This window comes from Chenopodium album, chromosome 27 (assembly GCF_948465745.1).
Source record: "Chenopodium album chromosome 27, dcCheAlbu1.1, whole genome shotgun sequence".
Classification (NCBI taxonomy): Eukaryota; Viridiplantae; Streptophyta; class Magnoliopsida; order Caryophyllales; family Amaranthaceae; genus Chenopodium; species Chenopodium album.
Window position 1 is genome coordinate 34,102,933 of NC_137860.1, and position 27,332 is coordinate 34,130,264.

Consider the following 27,332-nt stretch of genomic DNA (forward strand, 5'->3'; position numbering starts at 1 on the left):
CCCTTCATCAACCAGCTTTGATAAAATTTGCTTGGTACAAACCAATGATGGAGAATCCTAATTCAATATAAATGCATCCCATTATCTTGGTTTTGTCTATTGTAAATTTTGTAAGATTTTTTTTTTAATATTTTGCCCATAATAACTCCTTACAGTTAAAAGTTGTCTCTAAATAAGAACTATGCTTTTTTCTGGTTATCAACCTAGCTATTATTATAATCAAATACTTGTATTATACAGGTAATTAATACCTGTGTTAAGCATTTGAAGAACCTTGGAATAGTGCCTATAACCTGCTAGCCAGTAGCCACTGCCTTAGAGACTGACAAAGGTTGCACCAAGTTGAGTTTAACAGTCAGATGACAATCAAAGAGCACCCATAAAAACAAAAAGAAATAAAACGAAATGGGATATACAGTATACACTGAAACACGAATTATTTTTCTAAAATAATGTTATATTGATTCTATATAGTACTAAGAGTACACAGCACACACTCTATATTACTCCGTATCATCTAATCACTTAACTTGTAGTTTTACATTTAGAATTTTATTTGTAAGATAAAAAAGTCAAAGTGGAAAGAACAAAAAGGATCAGATAGAGTACATATACTCCGTATATACATCCCTTAAAACCTTTATTGCATTGTGTAGTACTTTGTATTCATATCTAAATAGTAAAAACCAATTTCATAGCTTTAGATAGATTTTGTCAACTTTAAACATCAAAGCAATAATATAGATTGCATGCATTAATTGATTGTGTTGTTATACACTCCAAGTTATCTAATAAAAGGCCTAATAAAATATAAGTCATCCAATAATATCAATACAATATTGGATGTCACTATACAAAATAAGACAACTAGACAAGAGAGTAAAATATCTTAAAAGGTGCAAAATTAACTAGGCAATTCTCAAACAAGGTTTGGTCTTGTGAAAAAGTTTATATCCCACAACTATGAGATTCTAGGATCAAAATATCAAATCCCATTAAATGAACTTGCCCTAGCCCATCAACCCGGTTTGAGTGAACCTGAGAGAGGTTTTTGTCCGATAGAACCCTTCTCCTTAGCAACCAACCAAATAAAAAAAATAAAAGAAAAAGGCAATTGAAGATATTATGAAATTATTATAGGAGTGTAGGACTGTGGAATGTTTATGGCCTCATTAAGATACTCCGTATATGCTTATAGCAATAGGGACGGCCCATTAGAAGACAAAATTTTAAACTACGACTTTCAGACCTTCAGTGACAGGCCACAGGCCCTCATTTTCCAAATCTTTCCTGCAACGGCAAGCATGTTTTTGCATGCTGCAAAAGCAGACCACCCTATTTGTTAATTCAGATTATAAATCACCAGCTGTACGTGTATTTGCCATTAGTCCATTTGATGGTCAGTCAGACACAACGCTCACCCCCTCATACAAGTAAATTTTTACAGCTAAACAAGTGAGATTGAATTCGAATAACTTACTCCCTTGATCCGAAGTTAATAGTCACGTTGATACCCTGGGTAGCATGATCTGAAATAGAGTGTGACGACCTGTTCCCAACAAATGGAGTAAGACTTAGAAAATAGAATTTAATTATCAAAAGAACTCTTATATAATTTGCTATTATAATTGAGTACAGTGTTACAAAATAAATAAGGTTTGTACAAGTAGAGGAAGCACCAAACTTACAACATTTAATATGTAGTACAAAATAATTTTAAGTAAGGTTCAAACTCGCCAAGAATGAGAACTGCAGCTTCTAACCAGATACAAATACTCCTATCTTTTTTCTTTTTCCTTTTTTTTTTCTCTCTGAGGTTGATGGGAGAAAAGATATTTGTTACTGATCCCAACCCTCTAAATCCCCTCTTGCTAACGCAATACTCCGTATGAAGCTGTCAAAATTGTGTTTTGGGATGTAGAATGTACTAATTTTATTTGTCGACATTTAACATTGAACATCCACTTCACAGATGACAGCCCCAGAATCAGAACCACATGTTCTATTGCTGTCAGCTGCATGCAACAATTAAGAGCTCAGCTCATTTTCCTTTAACCACAGATTTCGATCTTTTGCTAGCAGCAATCGTTTTGTAAAGGACCTTGGTTCTAGAAGCCATCAACACATCCAAGGCACAACCAATTAGGCAAGCAACACCCATGACCAAGTAGCAAAGTCTATAACAGTGGGCACCATAGCACTCGTTCCCTCCACTAGGAGTAATGGTAGCCTCCGCATCATAGAGCAAACCAGCAAGAAGTCCTGAGAAAAGGAATGAGCCAAGTGGCAAGTTCAAAATAAGAATGTTGTATATGAGACCGTAGTATTTGAGGCCAAATAGTTCTGAGGCAGTTGGGACGGTGATTGCAAGACGGACACCATAACACAAACCAACTATGACTGCTCCAAAGTATAGGCTCCCGGGGACTGCCATAGCCATAATCACATATCCAACAGCTAACAAGATTTGAGAGGCTGCATTGAAAAGTGGTCTAGGAGTAGCGGCTTTCCTGCAAAGACATGATTACATTTATAAGATCAATTTTATTCATGAAATTGTACAGCTTAGTTAATTTACATCACCTCTCAGGCTAAAAACCATTATTGGACTTATAGGAACTTATATTCATTGAAAACTGAATTTGCACCGTACCCTTATTAGAGCTTATCAAAAATTGATTGAACTTGACTTCATTGAGCCATGCCAATAAAAAAGAAAAACAAAAAAAGAGTACAGTGAGAAATTTCTGTATTCTGTCCCATCGAAAGTTTCTATTGAAGATTAATGACATGGTCCAAAGAAAACGGATACATGACCAAATCTGAAACTCCATTGTCATAAATCAGCTACGGTGACTACAGAACTGCAAATTACTATTCGTATTTAAACGTGGTCCATAATGTCGAATGAGCCCACTTTGACGATGACAAAAATAAATATACTCCAACAGCTGTGTCTAAACTGGGGAAAAGTATGAAATCGAACTACGCTACCTCTACAACACAGATTAATATCACAAACAAAGGTTCTTGCATAGGTCAATTTCGATATAATAACTTAACAAGTACTCTTAGCAAACAGAGCTTTGAATTTTATAGTTTTATACTCCGTGCTACTTGATCCTCCCCGACTACAGGCATTTTAAAATATTTTCTTTTATGGTTGAACAAACCAAGATGAACTTGGCATACTAGTAGGTAACATGTCCGTAAACAAATCGAATATAGTTTGAACTTGCAAGGATATTCTTCTAGGTCAAGTCTGCTTCATTTAAAAAAGAGTTTCACTGCACCCATAGAAAATTTCCATTTCTAATAACTATCATGCATTTTGTATTACCCAATACTTAAAAACTCGGTTTAAACCAAATTGCTAGCTGTAAAACTCTTTGAATAAATTACATTTCTAAAAGAAAAGGACAGACAGCATATTCAGCAAAGATTTTACAGGACAACAGCTTCAATATTTAATTATATAAAAAACTAGCATGAAAAACGCCTGATCTTTTTTACTTTGCCCACCAGCCTACCCACAATCAAAATTATGATTAGGAACAAAAGTTAATGACAGTAAAAAAACAGGAGAATACTTACTTGATACAGTATTCAGAAACTGTTCCGGAGATGATCCTACCAAAAAATCCCATAATGCTAAGTAGAGACACAAATATTGACACATCCGTGTAGCCAAGAGAAGAACCCATTTGGCCCATATTGTTCATCACAGCCATACCAGGTCCAACTCCACACAAGAACGATACAAACAACACCCAAAAATCGACCGTCTTCAGTGCCTCAACAATAGTGTGCTCTTCACCTAGGACAGGCTGTAATTTCTTAGCCTCCCCATTTACTTCCTCGGCCACAACATCTTGAATTGGCTGTGATACAGGCACAGCATCCGGGGCTAGTAAGGGTTCTGTACTCGGATCCTCAATATCATCCTTAGCTTTTGAATCAAGCCAGATTTTGAGCGCGATATAAGCTGGTATTACCAATGGAAAAGCAAGCAATGCCACTAGAACGACAGAAAAGGTTACATCGAAAATATGCCCTTGTGAACCAACAAAATCATGAGCTAAGAGGTAAACTGCAACAGTAACAGCCACAATATTGAACATATTGAAATACTTTGATTCTTCTGATATGTCCGACTCAGTGGTCGATGGAGGGACCTCCCGGAGGAAGATCATGGCGGTTAAACAAACCGCAAGAGGAATAACCGTAAGCATCATGAGGAACTTAGCAGGACTATCAGCAAAGAGTGCACTACAAACATCAGTGAATATAGCAGTGCTTAAACCCACATAACCCTTTAGGATCCCAGAAACAGGTCCCCTATTTTTCCTGAAATTTCGGATACATGTAACTAATATGGCTGTGTTCATCCACGTTGTGCTGTTTCCTCCCATACACATAAATATACACATCTGCACCATTCCAAAAATCAATCAACTCCATAATCTTAGATCTAATTAGCCACCACACCACACAAAATTAATCTATATCAATATAAACTAAATTTGTTAATTTCCCACTAGTTAAAAACTTAATAACATCAAAAGTAACACATTCAAATTCCAAAATCAATTTACATCCACAAATTATTTTATTTTTCTTTTTGTTAATTGAGTCAAAACCCTTCCCTACAATCCAAAAAAGGCACCATGGTAGTAAAAATATCCTCATTATACCTCAATGTATATAAAAAGTTACAAAAGTATAAATTACGACATATAACTATCAAATCTCGTCTACATCATTACCCTAATACCCTTTGCAACTCTCTCCATAACAAGCTAAATACACCAAATCATTGAATCAATAAAAAAGAAAAAACTATCATGCATCACCAAAACAATATTAACAAACAAGTATTAATATTACAAAACTAACAAACAAATTAAGAAACATTTCCAAATTACATAGCATTAAAAGAAAAGACACAAAAATTACCAAAATTAACATGATCCAAAATCTATCTCAAATATAAAACAAGAAGAATAAGAAGAACATACAGCCCAATAAGGAAGGGGTGAAATGGTCTTGCTAACAACAAGCCATTGAGCGCCATAACCAACAAGACCCTCAACAGAACCAATGAGAAGAAGAAGCCAAGTAGGAAAAGTATCAGAAGCAAGCCCAGCAACAAGCCCAAAAGCTTTACCAACATCTTTAGCAACAGATAAATTGTTTAATTGAAGTTGGGTTAAATTCATCAAAGTTTTAACGGCGTCAGAGTAGTTAGAAAAAGTGTAATTGTTGCCTGAAATGGCTTGCACCCAAACGGCCGTTACGAAACCTAACCATTTTAAGGCGGTCGCCATTGATGGACGTTCAGAAGGTAACCCCATTGTTAATGGAGTTGAAGAAAACTAGGAAAAAAGTCAAGTTTTTATTTATAAAAAAGTGTATTAAAATAAAAGCTTAGATTTAAAGAGAGAGAATGAGGTGATGTACTCAAGCGGTAGTGGTAAGGTTGACGCTTTGTTATTGCAAGATTTGCAATTGGTGTCTCGTTTTATAATGTTACAGAGAGATTTGTTGGGCCCTCTTTTTTTTTTATATAAAAGTGTTTTTTTTTTTTTTTTGGAAAAGTGTGTCCAATTGATCTTGACATTGAAGGACAAGAGATCTTAAAATTTTTGGAACTTTGAGTTGTACTGTAGTACTATCTAATTTTTAGGGAGAAAATTAGAAAGTTGAATATTATTGTGGTGATATAAGAATCAAATTCAATATGGATACGGATTATGGATTTATGGAGTAATGAAGCTATGTGATAGTTAGATGGTGTAATTATTATTTCACTCTTTTGTTTTTTTTTTTATTGTAATGTAAATGTGAATAGATACAATGTATTTATAATTTAACATAGTAAGGACTACATGGAATAGTAAGATATACTTCCTTCATTCATGACTTTTTATGATCTAAAAAACATAAGAATATTTATTCCTTCAATAATTCCTTTTATGCAATGATTATAAATATTGTGATATCCCTACAGGGCAAGTTCACTTTAACAAATCGGGCGAAGAAGAGTTGGATAACTTGGTCTTATGTTAAGGAGGTTATTGGGCCACTCAGCGTGCCCAACCAAGCGAGTTCGTCCGATCTGACCTGACGAACGAGACCACATGTGTCTATTAAGTCACAATCAATTTTCGATTTCCGTTTTTTTAAATTTGTTTCATATTTTGGGAATGCTATACATATATATTTGTAGGGTTATTCTAAGTTGTCATAAAAAGAAATATGTTAGTTGTGTTAGGTCATTAGACTATATGAGCTCTTAGATAGAAAACATCTGTCGGACAATTTAAGATGAATCTTAGATAATATGAGATTAACTGTCAATAATTGTGTTTTTATTGATTGTCCTTAATCTGTTCTGCAATTTGTAATATGTTTTCCACAAGATCGATAAAAACAAATTTTCAAGCATTGCTTTGCTTTAAGAAAGGCGGATGTTTCCGTGTGGATGTAGCTAAATAACCCATTTTTGATGCTAAACCATTTAAATTTTGTGTGTGTATTTTTGTCAAGGTCCTTATAGTGTGATTGTGATGATAGAAATATGGATCTTCTCAAAATTAAAGTTTTAACCTATGTATTTTTTTTTTTTGACATTTATTCAACACGGTTTACCCTCACATAAATTACTTTTATGCATGCATGTAAATAAATATAACAATTTATATTGTCTATTTCATGAGATCATGTCCTTTTCAAATTCAAACAAGAACATTGGAAGTATAACCCTGGCAAATAAATATGACATTTGAGCTGGGCTAATTTGAAAGACAATATATATGACACGAAACAGGCACGTATATATAACACGCTATTATTGTTATTTTGCGATATAAAAATTTATCATTTGCTGATCAATTACCCACCACACTGAAATGATTTTAAATTTTGCTTGGTAAATATTGATAGTAACTACTCTACATGGATTATTAACTCTATTACAAAAAAAATTTGCATAGCAGGGATGTTGTCATGTTGCCTGCAAGCTGAATCAACCATGGGGACATAGATTTTTTTATTTTTATTTTTATTTTTATTTTTATTTTTATTTTTTCGATGGGGACATAGATTTGGACTATACTATTGTTACATCACAAAATCAGCAAGCAAGAAATACAAAAAACTTAAAAGCAATAATGAGAGCTATATTATTTAATTAATTAACTAGAACACGTTTTATATGAAGGATTGAAGGGTGGCGTGACCGCGTGATACGTGATACTTTAACACTTTTAGCAAGTTGAAGGGCATCGGCTGCGAGCCACATATTAAATCAGCTAGGAGCCAACATGATCGATCGTTCAAAGCCAAGCCGAGGCAGCTTCCTAGCTTCCCACATTGTAGCTTTCTTATAGATTGACTGAGCTAGGAGCCAACGCGATCGATCAAAGCCAAGCCGATGCAGCTTCGTAGCTTCCCACATTGTGGCTTTCTAATTTTACAACTTGATATTGTTAACCCTTTTAAGGAAGATAAAAACATGGGATTAAGATGCTTTAATTAGACGCCACTTTTAGCTGATGATGGCTTAGCTTAGCTGTTTTGTGTGACTTCACTTTAAGTCTCCATATTTTAATCATATAGTTTCCATATTCGTTTTCTCTTCGTTTCATTTCATGGTGTTTTTGTTTATCTTTTGTTAATCATAATAATTATAAAAAAGTATATCACTATCAAACTTTCTCATTTTTTGTCTTTTTGTTTATAATTATTACTTGTATAATGTACGTAGGCCGTGGTACTTACACAAGCAACTGTCATCAAATTTGTCCAAACAAAACCAAATTCAATTTCAAATTTATGTGACGGAGTAATTTATTTGGTTGATATGGAGTAATTTTTTTCGACTACTTTTTTTTTTTTAATAGGGTGTAACCTTGTGAATATGGTGTATAAGTGTATGAATTTGTGTAGCTACTTGTTTCTTCATTGACTTTTGACTACATACGTGGTATAAGATTTTCTAAAGTACAAATAGAAATAGTATACAAACTACATTTTATACAAGTATTATTTCTAAGTTATTGTGATGACGCTCTATTTTAATTGATTGGTAAGTTGAAAAAATTTGAGGATACAATAACGGCAAATGAGAACTTAATAAAGGGACCACACATGTGGTATTTTTACTTATATGGAGAAATAAAGCTACTCTCTAATGAAGATGATAATCTTACAAAAAATATAATCACAAATGCAAGATGGTGTATGAGATGATAACAAATGATGAATATATTGTCGTATAGATATGAAGTTAAAGAGAATATAATTGTAAGAGAAATTGAATGAATATACAAAGAGTGAGCTAGCTTAGTAAAAATCTCAAATATAGCAACTTTCATGTATCATTTAATTTGTCCTTACAATTCACATTATATTTTTCTCCACGCACCACATATCTTAGTCAGTTCATTTATTAAATTAGTTCTAAACTTCTATTGAACAACGAACCAACAAGGCTTGGGGTAAACAGGGTTCTAAATTTGGATCCCAATTCAACCCAAAAAAAATATCTCCAAAAAGTACTAAAAATATCATTGATAAGCCATATAGATTTTGTGGTGCTAGTGGTGCAACTTGTAAACTGTAATAGTCATTTTGAGAACTTATCAACTATCAAATACTTTCACTAACAATCAATTATCAAATCAATACAATTATTTAATAACATGCCCCACAGTTTGGTGTGTATTGTTGATTTCTTCAATGCTTTTAAAATCCCGTTGACCATTGATCAAGTAAGAAACTGTGCGAATTAATTCCACTTTGAAGGAGGGGTAGATGAGATTCGAACCTGTGACCTATGTGTCACACTGGCTCTTAATACCATGTTAGAAGACCAATTCAACCAAAAACTTAAGCTTATAGTTGAGTCCCAAAAATATGTTTTACTCTATCACCGTCTATATCTAGTTTTTTCCAACATCAATCCAAGATGTAGAATCAAATCTCGTCTATATCTAGTAACACGCTAGCCAAACATTAAGCGAATTTCAATCCATATGAAAATAACAAGAAGAAAAAGTTACTCATTTTCGTTTATACTCGTACACATGCATGTATGTAGTAAATTTCAAGTGAGTGTCAATAATGTAAGAGTATGGCCAGCAGGTGACCAATACTTTGGTCATGAGGAGAGAGAATAATATATTAGCATTATAATATTGAAAATAAACAAAAAATGGGGTTTTTAGGTGATGACTAAGGCTTCCCCATGACCAAAACTAAATTGTTGGGCAAAGCATGAGAGAGTGCCACGTGGTATTTATTAGGGTGAGATTGAAGAAAGAGAATGTATAGTGGGGTATGATAAAAGTAGGAGAGAGAAAGTTCATGACCAAACTTTCTTGAGCAACCATTGGGGTATTAAAATATGGGTGGTCATGAATTTTGGTCATTGGTAAAGTATAATAGAGAATAATAATAAATAATTTCATGACCAAAAGTTTTTGGTCATCCATTGGCCTTGCTCTAAGCTAAATTTTATCGAGGCCAATTTGGAGTAAAGACGATAAGATATTGACGGCTTAGACGAGATGGGCAGTACAAGTTTACGTCTATGATATCATTAAGCAAGCTGACTACAACTGGATGGGTGCGCCCATAAGGTAAAAGAGATTGATCAAACCATCCTTCTCAATCATTCATTCCTATTCTTTTCGATGCATTCAGACAAACACACCTACATTTTCTTGGCTGAAGTTGGCATTTTTTGACTTCATTTTTGCGTTACATTTTAATAATACAAATAAACAAGTTGATAGACTTATACAGTACGTACTCATTATCAAAATAGACGGAGCATATCTATGATCAATTTACCAAGCAAAGCTTGGTGGAGTTGGTGGGGAACTCACCTTGTGACTTTGAGGTCACGAGTTCGAGCCTCACCAAATACAAAATGATTGGGAGTAGGGGGATTTCCTTGCCTCTCCCCTCTACTCTCAAGCGATGACCTGTGAAGCTGGGCTGGCTAAACTTGTGAGAGGTGTCAACTTAGTAGAGTCATTTTTCTTACCTTTAAAATTAAAAAAAAAAAAAAAAAAAAATCTGTGATCAATTCATCATGTAATGTATGTGCAATAGTTAAACCACTAAAGAATTGAAGGAAGCCGACGCGGAGTCTGATAAGCTTTTGTGAAAGATGTGATAACTGATAAGATACCCAAATATGTTGCTATCATGTTGGTGATAACGTACGGAGCTTGATAAGTACACTAATGATTTATCTTCTTAATTACTCCTTATTAGTGTGGAGTATGTATTAACCTTTTATTTGGATAAGATTATCTCATATCCTGTTCACCTTTTTCAATACTCCAAACCTCTATTTAAAAAAACTAGTTTAGATCGTATGGAGTATATTATTGTTTTATGCATGAGTTTTATTGCTAAATAGTTTTAATTTCGCAATAAAAAAATTACTTACATGAAAATTAAATTACATGTTACGTATTTGGAAACTACAAATTAATACAAATCTTATAGAATCTCATTTGATATTTTTTTTTCATTATAAATTAGCTTGTTAAAGGTTAGACAATCAGATGTGTTAAGAAAAATAAAGTAAGTTTAGATCGTAAAAATAAATTCATAATATCTCATTAGATAAGTAAATATAAGGTGAATTAAACATGCAATTACCTTTTTACCTTTTTATGAGTTGATTTATTTGTAAGTATGTGGGGTTGTTTTTAATTGTCTTTTTATGATTGTATACTTGTAAAAGTTAATGTGCCTACCTTCCGTGCATCTTACCTACTCGCATGCTACCTCCCAATCTCCCATGCATCTTACCTACTAATCCGTAGTAAATACAGTATGAGCATAATTACTCTATTTGTTGAACTAATTAAATGGAGATATCTATGATGATGATTTTGTCACCCAACACACAATTTTGCTCTTTTGAAAAGATTTATACTAGCAAAAACTCACTCATGAAACACGTAGCTCTTAAATGCATCAATTTCCTAAATCGGCCATTTTATATACTTGTATAAGAGAGACAAAGAGAATAAAAAAAATGAACTGCATGTCATAGGAGAGAGATAAAGAGAGTTTATTAACTTAAAAGGAAAGTGATGCAACTAATTTGAAAATTTTATATTAGAAAAGTGATACAACTAATTTGAAACTTATTAAAAAGGTGATGCAATAAAAAGAAGCAGAGGAAATATGCCAATTAAACCAATAGGATAAAGAGGGAGTAATAAATAACTTAGAAATCGTTTGGTTGGATCATTTGGAATGGAGTTGAAATCCATTCCATCTAGTTTTATGTGTGGTTGAGCTTTTTAACCGTAAAATCTCATACACTAGGGGTTCTAAACTTCTAACTATACTCCATACGTATAGAATCCTATACCCACCTTTCCCCAAAAGACATTCTATTAATAAAGTACAATATATAATTCATTCCAATAATAAAACCAAATAAATTTAGACTAGTATGAGTTTTTGAATCTGTACAGAATGAGATTTCATATCAATCTAGTATTCCAATTTAATGAAACAAACACCCCTTTAATGGGTTGAGGGAAAGGGCGAAGGGCAAGAAGTTGCACAAGGAAAGGAAAGAGAGAGTGTCCAATTGCAATTTTTTTTGGCCAACTTACATTAGGCCCGGCCCAAAGTGTCCAAAACCCACTCCTAAAAAAAAAAAAAAAAACTCGTCAGTATTTTCCCAGAAAAAAACAGCGGAGAGAGAAAATTCATGAATCAGTATTTCACACTCTCTGACACTCTACCAATTCCTTCGTCAGGAGAGAGAAAGAGAGTGAGTGATTGAATTTGTTATTTGTAATTGTATCTGTGAATTTGTGATGAACTGTTGAGCATTAATTCCCCAGAAAAAAGAAGAGGATTTAAATAGAGAGAATTTTATACAGTGATGATGCGAAGAGAGATCTTTGCATTTGCTCAACGTCGATGGCTTTACATTCTCATCGTTGCTGCTTTTCTCCTCATCTTCACCATTTCCTTCAATTTCCAGGTTTTTTTTTTTTTTTTCTCTCTCCTATTATTTCCACTCATTTCCGATTTGTTTTTTCTTTGATTATCTGCTGTTTTTAGGTCTTCAATTTGTTATGTATGACTCTGATACTGTTAATTTCATGTTTCAATGTAGAATCTGTGTTATTAGTTTCATTGGCGTTTCGCAATGTAAGTCTGTTAGGTTGTTTTTTTTTTTTTTTATTTTTTTTATTTTATTTTTATTTTTATTTTTTTTTATTTATTTTTTTTATTGATTGGTATGCTCGAGGAACTGTTAATTGTTGTGGAAATTGGGGCTACAATTGGAAATATGGGTAACATTTGGGAGATCCTAAATTCATGCTCACGAAATTTAATCTAAAGATAGTGATTTAGTCTTGTATTATCAAATGAGGAGTCTATGAAATGTAATCGTGTTCAAGTGGGAGAATTGAGCTTGAAATATGGGGAACGAAGGGTTTTTTGTGAGATGAGATGTTTGGGCAATGTAAATGTTTGCATATTTGAGTCAGTTAGACCTTTTGGAAAAGAAATCGGATTTAACGATGGCGATGTTACCTTAATATTGCTGCTGATACCTGACAGTGCTCAACATTGTAACCTTTCTCTGATTAACTGGATTAAGCAGGATTAGATCTTTGTTATATGCTGTTGTGTTATGCTAGAAAATAAGAGGCTTAGTGTCTTCTCGCAATTTGGTTTGCTATAAGCTTATATGGCGTGATTAATATGTGTTTTTTCCCCCTTCGATAAATAATATGTGTCCGAAAGTGTGGGTTATTATCTTAGAGGCTGGATGTTACTTTGTTGTTTTCAGTGAGAAAAATGTCCCTGACCTTTTCTTGTGCAGGGCATAGTTGAGGAGGATCTTGAAATTACTCACAGAGTGTTTTTGGATGTTGACATGGATGATCAACGATTAGGTATGTACTCCGTAATGCATATCTATACTACTGCTACCATGTGAACTTGACCTAGATGATACATTTTTCACTTATTTTTCAGTGTTGCTTAGTTTTGGAGAAGGGGGGGGGGGGTTACTAGACTGAAATTGGTGAGTTTCATTAATATATCCTTATTTCATTTTAGAGAAGGAGATATCTATTTGAGATGACATTGCCTTGTTTTCTGAGTGCATCTTAGGCTTTTGAGAGCTTTATGAATTCAAGGGAATTCTGCAACAAAAAAATATAACAAGGCAGAGATTTGTGCAAAGAAGTTAGAACTTTCTATCAAGATTGTCTGAATTGCTTCTTCTTCAGGGATCATCCAATGTAGGTTTCTTTGGCTGTAGGTCATGGTTAGTGGGTAGTTGGTCAAGTAGTAAGATAGTACTTTCTTTATTTCAAATGTGCAACATAATCCTTAGAATGGGCAAGGGAGTGCACCAGTGTTTGATCATTTAAGGAACTGTTCATAATTATTGGGAAACTTTTGATGTCTCTGATGCTTCTTCACTAGATATACTTGGCATAAAGTGAATAGAAGTCACTTCTGTGAGGCTGAACTTGGTAGTTGGTACATTATCCCTCTTCATGAAGAGTAGTTATTATGTTCAAAGAACAGTGTTTCACTGCTTTGCTACTCAGATAAACTGTACCAAAGATTCTAAGGATGTTTTAGGGTTTCTGCTCCATTTCTATTTTTTCTGCAGCTTGGTTCTTAAACAGGCCCATTGCTGTACTTTGTCAAATGGCACTTTTGAGGGAGTTATGAGTCTTTGCAGCTGTTGATGCATGCTTTTTGATGCAATATATTAACATATTTGTAAACTCTTGTTTCCTATTACTTAAATGTATATATGTGATTATGTCAGTCAAGGTTTCAGTCGAATTTGGCTGCCATTCCTATATTGTCATGTCATTTATTATCATTCATTGCCTTGATACCTAGATAGCTAGATAGGTGGAGTGACATATGGGTGGACTTTCTGGGTATTATTGAAACATTGCACACTGATATAATATCTGAATTTGTTCATTGGGATGTTTCACAGCCAATTTGACTGTTGGAGTGGCTATTATTATGCTATGCCTTTGTTTATGTCAGGGACTCGGTTTCGCACACTATAATTTGTAATTAATTAGCAATAATTTGGAGGTAAGCTTGAGTACTTTGATTAATTAATTAAACTAAAGGATTACAAGATAACAATAGCTTTAGGCTATTAGTCTCAAGCAGCTTTAGGCTACAACTCTCATGAGGTTTCTCTTACAATTTTCTGGATAAGTGGCTACTACTACAGCAATTACAATTTATACTCAAGCTCAAACATAACCTAAAGGCTAAGAATGGTTGACCTCCAAGCTTAGGGAACAACAAACTTTTTGCCATTGTTACTAAACTAGTGAAGCTTCTTTTTCAAACTTGTCTTCTTTCCTGAAATGGCTTCCTTGTCAAAAGCTACTGCTCCTCTTGTTCCACCAATTCAATTTCAGCTTCTGTCCTCTCCCCTTGGTTACCGTTGGTGTTGACTTGCCCATGAGCATGACCCGAATTTCCCTTTTGACCCTTTTTGGCCCTTCGATGATAGACCTTAATGGGCTGGCCCAATTTTGGATCCATCACAATACCGCCCGCCTCGAGATTCACCTTGTCCTCAAGGTGGAAAGCCGGAAAACGCTCCGCCACGGTGGCTGCATCCTCTCACGTGGCTTCGAAGTGAGGAAGCCCTTGCCATTTGATTAACACTTCTGGTTTAGCCTACTGCCCTGCTGCTCTGACTTCCAAAACCGCCTCTGGCTCCACCACCAACTCCATCTCTGCTGTGAGTTGTGGAGGTATGGTCGGATTCACCGGAGTATCCCTAATCGCGCGCTTGAGTTGCGAGATATGAAACACCGGATGGATTTTGCAAGTAGGAGGCAGAGCTAAGCGATATGCTACTTTCCCGATTCTCTCCTCAACCTGAAACGGACCATAATAGCACGCTCCCAACTTCTCATGAGGACGGTTGGCCAGCGATCTTTGCCGGTACGGCTGCAATTTCAGGAACACCTCATCTTCGACCCCGAATTCTTCATCTCGCCTCTTTTTGTCAACATAAGCCTTCATCAATTGCTGTGCTTTGAACAAATTAACCCGCAATTCATCCAACATCTCGTCCCTTTCCTTTAACGACTCCTCTAATTGATCCACCGGTGTCTGACCGTTCCCCAATCGCCACAGCTTGGGCGGATCCCGCCCATACACCACCTTAAATGGAGTGAGCTTGGTGGAGGTATGGGGGGATGTATTATAGGCGTATTCCGCCCAATGGAGCCAATACGCCCATTTCTTGGGCTCATCGGAGCTGAAACAGCGCAAGTAAGACTCCAATCCTTTGTTCACGATTTCAGTTTGGCCGTCCGATTGTGGGTGGTACGCCGTACTTCGCTTGAGATGAGTACCCTGCAATCGGAAAAGTTCCCGCCAGAAAATACTCATGAAGACCCGATCCCTATCGGAGACGATAGTTGAGGGAAACCCGTGCAACCTTACCACTTCTCGAACAAAATAATCAGCGACCTTGAGCGCACTGTACGGGTGTCGCAAGCCAATGAAATGGCTATATTTTGATAGCCGATCAACCACCACCAGCACCGAATTAATTCCCTTGGAAAGAGGCAGCCCCTCCACAAAATCCATCGATATATCCTCCCAAACGGCTTCCGGAATCGGTAAGGGTTGCAACAACCCAAAAGGGCTCCGTTGAACCGCCTTACTTCGTTGACAAACGGTGCACTTCCGAACATACTCACCCACCGCCCTTCGCATTCCTACCCAAAACCACCCGGCGGCGAGGCGGAGGTAGGTTTTAACCTCCCCGTCGTGGCCACCGGAAGCCGTGTCATGGTACTCGTGGAGTAACAGGGGTATGAACTTGGAAGCCTTGGGTAGCACCAACCTTCCCTTAAACAAAACTCTCTGCCCATCTAAATGGAAACCTATTGGGCTCTCCTCTCCTTTTTGCAGGCCCGTTCTGATTTGGGCCAACCACACATCTTGCTCAATTTCACACTCTAGTTCCTTCCAATCCACTACTTGAGAGTGGATCATAACACTCAGCTGAATTTTCCCTTGATCTCTTCGTGACAAAGCATCGGCAACTCGGTTTGATGCTCCCGGCCGATATTGCACCTCAAAGTCAAACCCCACTAGCTTTCTCATCCATTTTTGATACTCCCCACCCACTTCCCTTTGTTGTGTGATGAACCGGAGGCTTTGTTGATCGGTTCTCACCACAAAGTGTCTTCCAAGGAGGTAGTGTTTCCACCTTACAATGGCCAAGCATATAGCCATAAGTTCCTTCTCATAAATGGATTTCTCTCTAGCCCTTACTCCCAACAACTTGCTAAAGTTTGCTATAGGCCTTCCATCTTGCACCATTACCGCCCCAACTCCAAAACCCGAAGCATCGGTCTCTACTACAAAACTCTTAGTGAAATCCGGCATTGCTAGGACGGGAGCTCTAACCATAGCTTCCTTAAGACTCTCAAAAGCACGTGTGGCCTCCAAGGACCACCCAAAGCAATCCTTCCTTAATTGGGAAGTTAATGGTGCCGCAATTTGGGCATAATTTGCCACAAACTTGCGGTAATACCCGGTTAAGCCTAAGAACCCCCTTAATTCTCTCAAATTTTTTGGAATTTCCCACTTCATAATGGCCTCCACTTTCTCACCATCCATGGCTACTCCATGGGCCGAAATTATGTGACCAAGATAGGCCACCTCCTTTTGCCCAAACTCACACTTTTTAATGTTGGCATAAAGGCTATTCTCGGCTAACTTCTCTAGCACCATTCTCACGTGCCCTACATGTTCCTCCTCACTCCTACTATATATCAAGATATCATCAAAAAACACCAACACAAACTTCCTCAAGAATGGCCTAAACACATCGTTCATCAACGGAGCATTAGTCAACTCGAAAGGCATTACTAGGAATTCGTAATGGCCCTCATGGGTTATAAAAGCCGTCTTATGAGCATCTTCGGGTCTCACCCGAATTTGATGGTACCCGGACTTCAAGTCCAACTTGGAGAAAATCACCGCCCCATGTAGCTCGTCAAGGAGCTCATCAATCACCGGAATCGGATATTTATCCGGCACCGTCTCTTTGTTCAATGCTCTATAATCGACACAAAATCGCCAAGATCCATCCTTCTTCTTTACAAGCAAAACCGGGCTACTAAAAGGGCTAGTAGAAGGCCGAATAATACCGGCGTCCATCATCTCCTTGATGAGCTTTTCAATCTCATCCTTTTGTGCTTGTGGATACCGGTAAGGTCTTGCACTCACCGGGTTACTCCCTCCCTTGAGAGTGATGGCGTGTTCATGGTTGCGGTGGGGTGGCAATCCGGGGGGCATGTTGAACACCTCCCTAAACTCCTCGATGACCCCTCCTGAAAATCGTGGCACCTCACTCTTCTCTTGCGCCACTACTCCCTCTTCCAACCGATTAATCTCCACCAAAACCCCTCCCTTGTTCTTGCATAAGTTTCGGATCATTGCCTTAAGAGATACCCGAGTTTTCTCCAAGGTGGGATCTCCTAAGATTGTAATCGGCACCCCTCCCATTTTAAAGCTCATCACATGTGTTTTCCAATTGGTCGTAACCGCTCCTAACTTCTCTAACCATTGTACTCCAAGTATGACATCCACATTTCCCAACCCCAAAGGCAAGAAGTCCTCTACTATCACCACTCCTCCGCTCAAACTCAACTCCACTCCTCTACACACACCTTGGTCTCACCGTTTCCCAAGGACACTTCGAACTCACTCCCTTTCTCTAACATCATACCCATCTCCTCCACCACTCGAAGTGACAAAAAATTGTGAGTTACCCCCGGGTCTATCATGACTAACACTTCTCTCCCTTGAATCAACCCTCCTAGTTTCATGGTTTTTGGATTAGTTAAACCCACCACGGAGCATAGTGAATCTTGCACCGCCTCCTCCTCTTCTTCGCACCCTTCCTCATCGATTTCCTCCGGTCCTTCGGCCACCATTAACACACTAAGCCCCTTTCGGTTACACCGGTGCCCAACCCCCCAACGTTCATCACACCGGAAGCATAATCCCTTCGCTCGTCGATATTGCAATTCAGCTTCGGTGAGGCGTCGTGGCTCGTTGACAGACTTGGTGGAATAGCTTGCACTGGGTTTATTCATGTTAATAGAACCTTGAGACTCACCTCCCTTGGCCCAGCTCCTATTTGGGCTTGGATTGGTGGGTAGCCCATAGGTGGAGATGAGGCCTCCACCCGTTTTACTGCCGGATCCCCCAAACCCGGATCCGCTCGAACTGGGTCCACTCCGCCAAGATCCGACACCCATTTTTCCCTTGCTAACCCGATCACGTTCCTCTATTTTTCCAGCCAAATCCATGGCCCGATCCAAGGTTGTTGGGCCCAACAACCGGATCTCGACCCGAATATTCTCTTTCAGCCCGTTTATGAAATGGCCCTTCATGATCTCTTCTGGTATATCATCAAGGGGAAAAGCCGTTTCGATGAACTTCCTCTTGTACTCTTCCACCGAGCCCGTCTGAGTGACAGCCAACCACTGCTCCTGCAGCGTGCCGGAGTTGGGTGGCCGGAATTCTTTCAGTAACCGACACCGGAGATCTGTCCAGTGAGCAAATGGCCGGCGACGATTCTCCCAATGATACCACTGCAACGCCGGTCCATCCATCCAATGACATATGGGTGGATTTTCTGGGTATTATTGAAACATTGCACACTGATATAATATCTGAATTTGTTCATTTGATCATTGGGATGTTTCACAGCCAATTTGACTGTTGGAGTGGCTATTATTATGCTATGCCTTTGTTTATGTCAGGGACTCGGTTTCGCACACTATAATTTGTAATTAATTAGCAATAATTTGGAGGTAAGCTTGAGTACTTTGATTAATTAATTAAACTAAAGGATTACAAGATAACAATAGCTTTAGGCTATTAGTCTCAAGCAGCTTTAGGCTACAACTCTCATGAGGTTTCTCTTACAATTTTCTGGATAAGTGGCTACTACTACAGCAATTACAATTTATACTCAAGCTCAAACATAACCTAAAGGCTAAGAATGGTTGACCTCCAAGCTTAGGGAACAACAAACTTTTTGCCATTGTTACTAAACTAGTGAAGCTTCTTTTTCAAACTTGTCTTCTTTCCTGAAATGGCTTCCTTGTCAAAAGCTACTGCTCCTCTTGTTCCACCAATTCAATTTCAGCTTCTGTCCTCTCCCCTTGGTTACCGTTGGTGTTGACTTGCCCATGAGCATGACCCGAATTTCCCTTTTGACCCTTTTTGGCCCTTCGATGATAGACCTTAATGGGCTGGCCCAATTTTGGATCCATCACAGTTTACTTCCTTACTTGAGTTTGGTACATAACAAGATCCAGATTGACCATGTGTCAAAACAATCTCTTGCTCCTATCTAGGGACCATTCTTATGCATCCACTGTGTTTTCTCCTATTCAGTAATGTCCTAAACTGTGCTAAACTTTCTTTTCACCCGAGCCACATTTGTATTAGTGTAATGTCTCGGTTCAACTCTTAAAATTTGTTTATAGTGCACTCCTAACAGTTACATATATTCTTTCCAAGTCAACTGCTATCTGGTGACTCCTGGTGAACTCAAGGTTTTACTTTGGATATGTGATACTTGCAGATGTCTTTTTATTAAAATAATTACATAAGATTTGTATTTTTGGTCTCTCAAGCTTATTAACTCACAATTTTGACAGGTAGAATTGTGATTGGATTATTTGGTACCGTTGTTCCAAAAACATCTGGTAGGTAATTTTTTTTTCATGGTTTTCTACTCTTTTTGTATTGGTTTTCTTCACAAGTTCAGGCGGGCAGTTGCTTTTGCATTAGTGAATATAATGGTTTTATTAGTTGGGATGGATGTGGCAATTTTTTTGTGCAATATATGACTCAACTTACTTCTATCTCCAATCTCCACGTGACTACACTTACTGCATTCATTACCAGTTTTCACCATATTGCTTTTTTCATTGAAAATGAATCCTTTCACGAGTTTCACCATTCTATGCGTCGAATCTAACTCTATGTTTTTGGGTTTTATTTCCAGAAAATTTCAGAGCTCTTTGCACTGGTACATATCTACTCACCTCTGAGAATTTGAACTTATTTCTTCTTAAACTATTAGTTTCAAATTATGGTCCATTTCTCCTTTTGGGGTATAATATCGTGCTTCTGATTGCAGGAGAGAAGGGGATGGGCACAAGTGGTAAACCTCTACATTATAAGAAAACACCTTTTCATCGTATAATTCCTGGGTTTATGATTCAAGGTGGTGATATTGTTCATGGTGATGGCAAGGGTGGAGAATCAATTTATGGCAGTACCTTCCCTGATGAAAATTTTAAACTTAAACATTGGCATGCAGGTCTTGATCTAACTGATTTATTGTACTATTAAATTACCTTTGCACTCTTATTTCCAAACTTTTGGGACCTCTGATACTTGTTACCAACTGATCTTTTCTCTGTTATTACCTTTTTTATTTAATAGGAATTGTGTCTATGGTGAATACTGGACCTAATTCCAATGGCTCACAATTCTTTATTACCACAGTGAAGGCAAGCTGGTATGTCACTTCTACTCCCCTACTTGCTGAAAAATATACCCCTGGTCCCAACAATAAAAAATAAGCTATAATAACTGAAAAGGAGTATCAAATTTTCAGATCAGATTATCTAGTAAAATCAAGGACACATAACCATACTATCACTAATTTTAAATTGAAATGATCTAATAGAGTTTGAAGTCATTTTTTCTTGTATCATCTTATTTATATTAGGAATATGTGAGTTGTTTGTAGTTATTTTTCTTCTATCTCTGTTTGTTTTTGTGTAATTGCAACAAGGTAGCAAACTATCTGCTAGAGGGCTGTTAAGGAAATATGAAAATTCGTTTTGGAGATCTATCATTTTAGGTGATAGGCTTAGGAGGAGGATCTTCTAATTTATACCCCTTGCTAAAAAAATATATACAAATTTGTGGCAAGTGAACTTCTCAATCAACAGTCTATTAGAACAAAATTTGTAAAAGGAGGACTTCCTCTTTCCAATTTACGTTCTGTGGGAACTTGGAGATTTACTCATTTTATTAGGAAAGCTGGTTTAAATAGGGAACTTGGAGGTGAAACACCAAAAGCCTTCTTTATCTCTTTCACGCTTCTCTAAGAGTTTCGTATGAAGAGTCTTGGGATACAAGAGCTATGTTTGTGAGTCTGAGTCGAATCTTCCATACTTTCTGAAAATTTTATTATTTATGCAATTATGCCTATTTCAAAATGCTTAGGTTGGATGGCGAGCATGTTGTCTTTGGGAAAGTTTTACAAGGCATGGATACTGTATACGCCATCGAAGGAGGAGCTGGAACTTATAGTGGAAAACCTAGGAAGAAAGTGGTCATAGCTGACTCCGGAGAGATACCCAAGAACAAATGGGATGAGGAAATGTCTAAACTTTAAGAATTTGCTTATTTCCAGTAGAAGGTTCAGTTAAAAGTTGGCTAAGCATAATATTTTAGTAGTTCACACATGTCACGGCAGGGGAAGAAAGCTGAAATCTAGGTTGGCTTTACATGTCTGCGTCTGATCCCGGAAGAGTCTCTTGATCATTAGGCAAATTCTAGTTCTATTTATGTTAGTTTGTAGAACCCTGTAATATAGGTTTGTAAATGATGTTAAATTCATTTATCAAAATTGCAAAAATGAATGAATGAGTCATGATGTAAAAAATCTAAGTCAACACTCGTGCCTCAATATTTTGCTGTCTTACCATGTAAGTATTAAAATGATTGAAGGTTACCTGTATTGTTTTGTAGCTACAATTACTTTTTATTTGGGTTTATGACTTTTATAACAGGAATATGTCTGAAAACAGCATCATTATCAAACAAGTAGTAGTCTTATCTATCCATCTCCCCATTCGATAGCTTGAGCACCTATGATTGTGACCGCGGAAAATACACAGTTTAGAGTGGAAATATGACGTAAAATCAAACCACAATTGACTATGGATGTAAACAGCAGAATGCAAGATGCTTGTTCATACAAAAACAATTGTTAAAACTTACTTCGTACATGGTAATTGAGTACAGGGGATCTTACATCAAGATTAAGTTAATACAGAAATGATTAATAAATTGAAATGCGGTACACAGCAGAGTCATTAGTAAAACTTGCAAGCTAATTTCAAGGACGGTACTTGCAAGCTAATTTCCCTGCTTTATCACCGGCAAATCCGGCCTCTACCCAGGCTGAGTATCCCCCTTCAATGTTGGCAACATACTCAAATCCCTATTACACATAATTATTATTTAAATTAAATTAGTATTTTCTAGCTAACAAACCAATATATTACTTGGGGTAAACTTTTTATGCCAAGAATAATTTACGTACTTCATGCTGCAGATCAATTGTTGCTTTCTTGCCTCTACCACCACTGTTGCAAGCCTGAGCCGAAACCGTGATCATCATTAACAAACTATTTTACTCCGTATATCTTAAATCATAATTCAAGAAAAAGATTAATATTGATCTGTTATACTCAATACGTATTAGTAAAACTATGACATTCTAAATCACTGAGCTGTATGGTCCAAAAATTGACTGTACTTTTTGTCACAAAATTCCCAATGTTATGGAGTGAGTAATTCGTATCTTTCAGTGAATAGTAGGCCTAGTTGCAAAAGTTAAATGTACTTGTGATTGAATTGAATGTCTTACCGCAACCAAGTGATCATCCTTCTTGCAAAATTCTAGAACTTGTGAAATGAAATCAGGATTCTTCACTCTTCCTGTCTTACAAAATACATCATGTTGCATACATCAATCTATCTTTAGCTAAATACTTCTAGAACTTGTGAAATGAAATCAGGATTCTATATCGTAATTTGTCATGTCTACATTACCATTGTGAACAAGTTGTAGACATGACAAATTACGTAATACGTGGTATATGATAGCTAGATGACGTTGAGTCATAAGGTCGGGTTAGTGATTGCTAGCTCTATTTACTAAATAGCAATATGTAGATGCATGAATGCCTGATGGGTGTGTTGTGTATACATACCTTCTTCAGTAATGAACATGTAAGGGATGTTAAGGGCACCTTCAACATGTCCTTTTTCAAATTCCTCCTTTGTCCTACAAATCATGATACAAGGATTACAAGCCTTTTGTTATCCTAAACCCGCAAAAATTCAAGATTAGAACTCCTAATTTTGTTATCATACCTTACATCTAGATACCGATATCCGGTACTAAGGAGACCTTTGGCTGTGTAAACATCAACACTCTTAGCTTCTTCTGAAGGCCTGCAATATGCAAACTGAATTAAGGTCTCAACCTAAGGGTGAAAACAATACAAAAAGAAGAAGAATGTATTAATAATTTAGAACGAAAAAGGTGCAAATCTCACCCTTTGGAAGTATCCATTGATCAAGAGGTGTTCTAACTTAAAATTCTTAATATTTTGTTTGGTTTTAGTAAATTGACGTTCCTAACTAGCTTTTATATATACAATTATACATACATAGAGTTTAGAGAGAGAAGAATATTAAAATTATATTATATTTTAAATATAGAATCACTTAAATTAAATTGAAAAAGATTTAAGACAGTGATATAACATGCATCCGAGTTTATTTGCTCCAAATTTAGCTTAGCAAAAGAAACTTCAAGGAACATGTCAGAAACAAAAATTTAATGAAGAAACTTTTAAAAAAACGTATCTAAATTAAACCTATAGTGCTTCATTACTTTGGTTCTAGAACTTGTTCATAGTCAACATGATGATTTAATTGGACATTAATACACTATTTTTTAGCTATTATTTTGCCGACTAATGTGAATAAACTAGACGTATGTTATATCACTGTCTAATGCTACTGGCTGATTTTCAGCATGAAACGTTTTTTTTATTTTTTATCACATGGGTATTGGCTAATTTACACGTTCATACATGAAGTTTCGAAACCTATAAGTAACTTAAAATGTACTCAATTTCTAAGAAGCTAGGTATCCCCTCGTGCATACCAAGGTACAAAGAAAGGGGAATGACCTGAAAACCAATACTCCCTCCGTGTTTTTTTAAGTGTTACATTTTGACCGACACATAGTTTTAGGCAATTTAATTGACTGAAATAAAATAAGAGGTAAGTGAAGTAGTTGAAGTATTAAAAAATTGTAAAAGAAAGATAGTGGGTTAATAGTTTATTGAAAAGTAATGAATGTGAGAAAAAAGATATAATAATGATAAAAAAAAAGTAGTAATGAGTTTGGGTGAGGACCATGAGAAGATAGAGATATAATATTTTAATGCAAATTTTTACCAAAAAAGGAAGTGTAACACTTATTAAAACACGGCCGGATTTGATGAGTGTTAACACTTAAAAAAAAAATAGAGGGAGTATCAAAATTGACATATTATTAATGATAAGATATATATTACTCTGTAGTAGAGAGGACTAATTGGTAGGTTTGGAGATGACCCGAATTGTTGCATGTACAACATTTGGTAAGTATGTAAATATCAAAATATGTAATAAATTGAATAATTGTTGTGATCATTTATATGCACATTTTTTTGCAGTATATGTGTGCTTAAATAAATTAGTTTGACCATTTGTTTTTTTTAAAAGGCACATAATTAACAAATGTTAACAGGTAAAATTTTGTACATAAAAGAAAATTAAAAAAAAAAATACTTATATTATTGATTATAGTTGTTTGTCATCAATTGTAAAACTTAATTATAAAGTATGACCCAACTTGAACAAAACAACACGATGAAACACTTGATTTTTACAACTTAATCAAAATAGAGCCTTAAACCTTAAATGTTTGATCCACCGTTAACTAAATCTACATACCAAGCTAGCTAGCTATATGTTTATGCCTTCTCTTTTAATAAGCTCCCTTGGCTTCTTGCAGAGTTTTTTCGATTAAAATTAGCTTAGAAATTGTGTACTTCCCTTTCTAATAAGTTTGATAAATGAGAGAGCTATACAACGTAACCCCCTTGTTTTTAACTGTCGTTTTAGAGGATGATGAGAGGAATAAGAATATATATGTATAAGTGAATAAGTGATCTGATCTTAAATTCTTAATCCTTCTTTTGCCCTAAAAGTTACCTTATTCTTGTAGCCCTCTTTGATACAAGTGCTCTTTTTGTCACGATTATACTTGCTTTGATCAATTGATCTCCATGCAATGTATGAGAACACGGATTATTTAAAAAAAATAAAATACAATGATGATATAATTAAGTATTTAAAATGATGTAATTAATAAGGGCTATAATTTTATATTTTATTTATTTATTTATTTATTGATATATCTCATTAGGAATTTTATATTTTATTTATTTATTTATTTATTTATTTATATATCTCATTAGGTGTATATGTCATATATAACTCATAGAAACTAATTTATTAGATGATACGAAGTATAATCTAATGAATTCCCTAGTTGTACGTACATTACTTTTTTAATATAGGAATTTATTACGCAAGATAATAACTTGAGTGTTACACATAGGAATAGGAATATAGGATGCCGACCTTAAGGAAAAAGGGGTTAGAATGTGAGTTTTAACTTCAGCTTTGCAAACACCAACTTTTGTTACACTCATCTTATCATTTTGTAATCTAGTCATTTTGTTGCTTCATTGTATCTAGGTTACTTTTTGATGAGTTTATTCTATGACACTCCCTAAACCGAATAAAGCATTCGAAGAAGGATTTTTGCAAATACTAGTGTCACAATACTCCCCAAGTAATTATTAGTTGGAAGTATAAGGTCGGAGTTGATGACATTTCAAGAAATTTGACTATATCTGTAACAAAATTTGAAAGTAGTATTACCTAATACATTACCCAATCTAAAAGGGTATTAGTGTATTACTCATATAGTTATATTACAAAATTAATTATATCTTAAGATTATAGGAAATAAATGAATGATTGTAAAAATAATACTTCCTTCAAATTTTAATAGTTGCAACACACATTTTTTCACGGTACTTAAGAAAGGTGGGGTTTACATGATATAATAAACTTTAAAATAGTATGAATGGTTGTTATGGGTGTAATTTAATGAGTCATGTGCTTTAAATAAAGGGATAGTATAGTTGTTCCCTATAATAACTTTTCATTTATAGTATGTTGCAAGTATTGTAACATTTCTATTTTAAGAAAGTGTTGTAAATATTAAAATATGGATGAAGTACAACTTAAGACATACAACATAGGAATACTCATGTTGTAGAGAGAGAGTCTTATATCGATATTAGTGTTGCCCGAGTGTCAATTTAGATAGATGTCGGTAAAATTGAATCTTAGAAAGTGAAAACTTGAAAGTTACCTACGAATCTAGTTGGCAAAAGAAGGATGATGCAGGTAGATATTTCACCTCAAAATTTTTTTGTTTGAAGATATTTGCCATGCCAATTTCCAAAAAAATAAAATAAAAAGGAAAAACAAAATCCTAAATGTCAAATGAAGCGTGTAAACGCGTTGATCCGGGGGTATAAAAGGTCCAACTCGCTGTAACCAGAGGAATTGAAAAATTCGCTCTCGGTTACCGGACTGAAGCCGTAAAACCTAGCTATCCCCTTTCCTTTAATGCCTTTTGTCCCATTTTGTTATACGATTCGTTCGTAGCCACTAATTTATCTTTGTTCTCTAGAGAAAAAAAAAAATCAATATTAAATTTTGGCCACAAAGAAGAAAAGCACCCAAAAATTAGAAGAAGAAAAATAAAGAGTACAACGAGAAATTGGAGCCTCAAGTTTTCATTCTTCTTCTTGGCTTAAATTGCTCCACTTGTCAATTTCCTACTCAACTAGTAATGTGAGGCCTATAATTCGAGAACAAAATCCAACATCTTTGTCCCATTTCTTACGAAGTCTTACGTACGAGTAACAATTTTGTCGTTTTTTATTAGTGAAAATTATACTAGCACGAACTTTAAAAATAACCTAGAAGGTATTGAAGTTATGTAAATACTAGTATTAAGTCTAGTAACTCAAATTTTGTTCTTTCAAATTCTCAAATTAATCTTGAAGGTGACAAGTTTAAAACGTAGTGAATCACGTATTGAAAGTTTGACTAATCTTGATAGTAATGAAATAAAAAAAAACAAAGAATAAATAGATAGCATGGTATTTTATGGTTTAAGAACACACTTTAAAGGATTAGATGCTATTATAGTATTGCTATCATATATTCTTTATACATATATTCCTTTACTCTATTTTATCTAGGAAATTCAG

At 35.7% G+C, this 27,332-nt stretch overlaps 3 protein-coding genes across 5 annotated transcripts; 1 reads left to right on the forward strand and 2 right to left on the reverse strand.

The window, feature by feature from the left end:
- Positions 1–1,046: 1,046 nt before the first annotated feature.
- On the reverse strand, positions 1,047–5,479 carry LOC145620236 (protein NUCLEAR FUSION DEFECTIVE 4-like). 2 transcript variants are annotated; one of them, XR_014108187.1, is made up of 4 exons: positions 5,019–5,479; positions 3,595–4,430; positions 1,689–2,510; positions 1,047–1,549 (listed from the first exon to the last, which is right to left on the reverse strand). XR_014108187.1 is itself a non-coding variant. In XM_081674873.1 (3 exons), the coding sequence occupies exons 1-3, from the start codon at positions 5,352–5,354 to the stop codon at positions 2,042–2,044; spliced, it is 1,641 nt and encodes a 546-aa protein (XP_081530999.1). In that variant the 5' UTR covers positions 5,355–5,479; the 3' UTR covers positions 1,594–2,041. The 2 variants fall into 2 exon arrangements, 1 of the variants encoding a protein (XP_081530999.1); XM_081674873.1 differs by lacking the exon at positions 1,047–1,549 and having other exon boundaries at positions 1,594–2,510.
- A 6,248-nt stretch (positions 5,480–11,727) lies between these two features.
- Positions 11,728–21,923, forward strand: LOC145619485 (peptidyl-prolyl cis-trans isomerase CYP21-1-like). Of its 2 annotated transcripts, XM_081674184.1 has the most exons (7): positions 11,728–12,031; positions 12,884–12,956; positions 19,764–19,811; positions 20,114–20,137; positions 20,249–20,431; positions 20,557–20,632; positions 21,349–21,922. In XM_081674184.1, the coding sequence occupies exons 1-7, from the start codon at positions 11,930–11,932 to the stop codon at positions 21,518–21,520; spliced, it is 678 nt and encodes a 225-aa protein (XP_081530310.1). In that variant the 5' UTR covers positions 11,728–11,929; the 3' UTR covers positions 21,521–21,922. The 2 variants fall into 2 exon arrangements, with proteins under 2 accessions (XP_081530310.1, XP_081530311.1); XM_081674185.1 differs by lacking the exon at positions 19,764–19,811 and having other exon boundaries at positions 21,349–21,923.
- A 212-nt stretch (positions 21,924–22,135) lies between these two features.
- LOC145621494 (protein HIGH ARSENIC CONTENT 1, mitochondrial-like) lies at positions 22,136–23,528 on the reverse strand. The gene is made up of 6 exons (XM_081676225.1): positions 23,475–23,528; positions 23,290–23,370; positions 23,127–23,200; positions 22,781–22,851; positions 22,454–22,507; positions 22,136–22,351 (listed from the first exon to the last, which is right to left on the reverse strand). Exons 1-6 carry the CDS (start codon positions 23,489–23,491, stop codon positions 22,247–22,249), a joined length of 402 nt encoding a protein of 133 aa, XP_081532351.1. The 5' UTR covers positions 23,492–23,528; the 3' UTR covers positions 22,136–22,246.
- Positions 23,529–27,332: the final 3,804 nt, after the last annotated feature.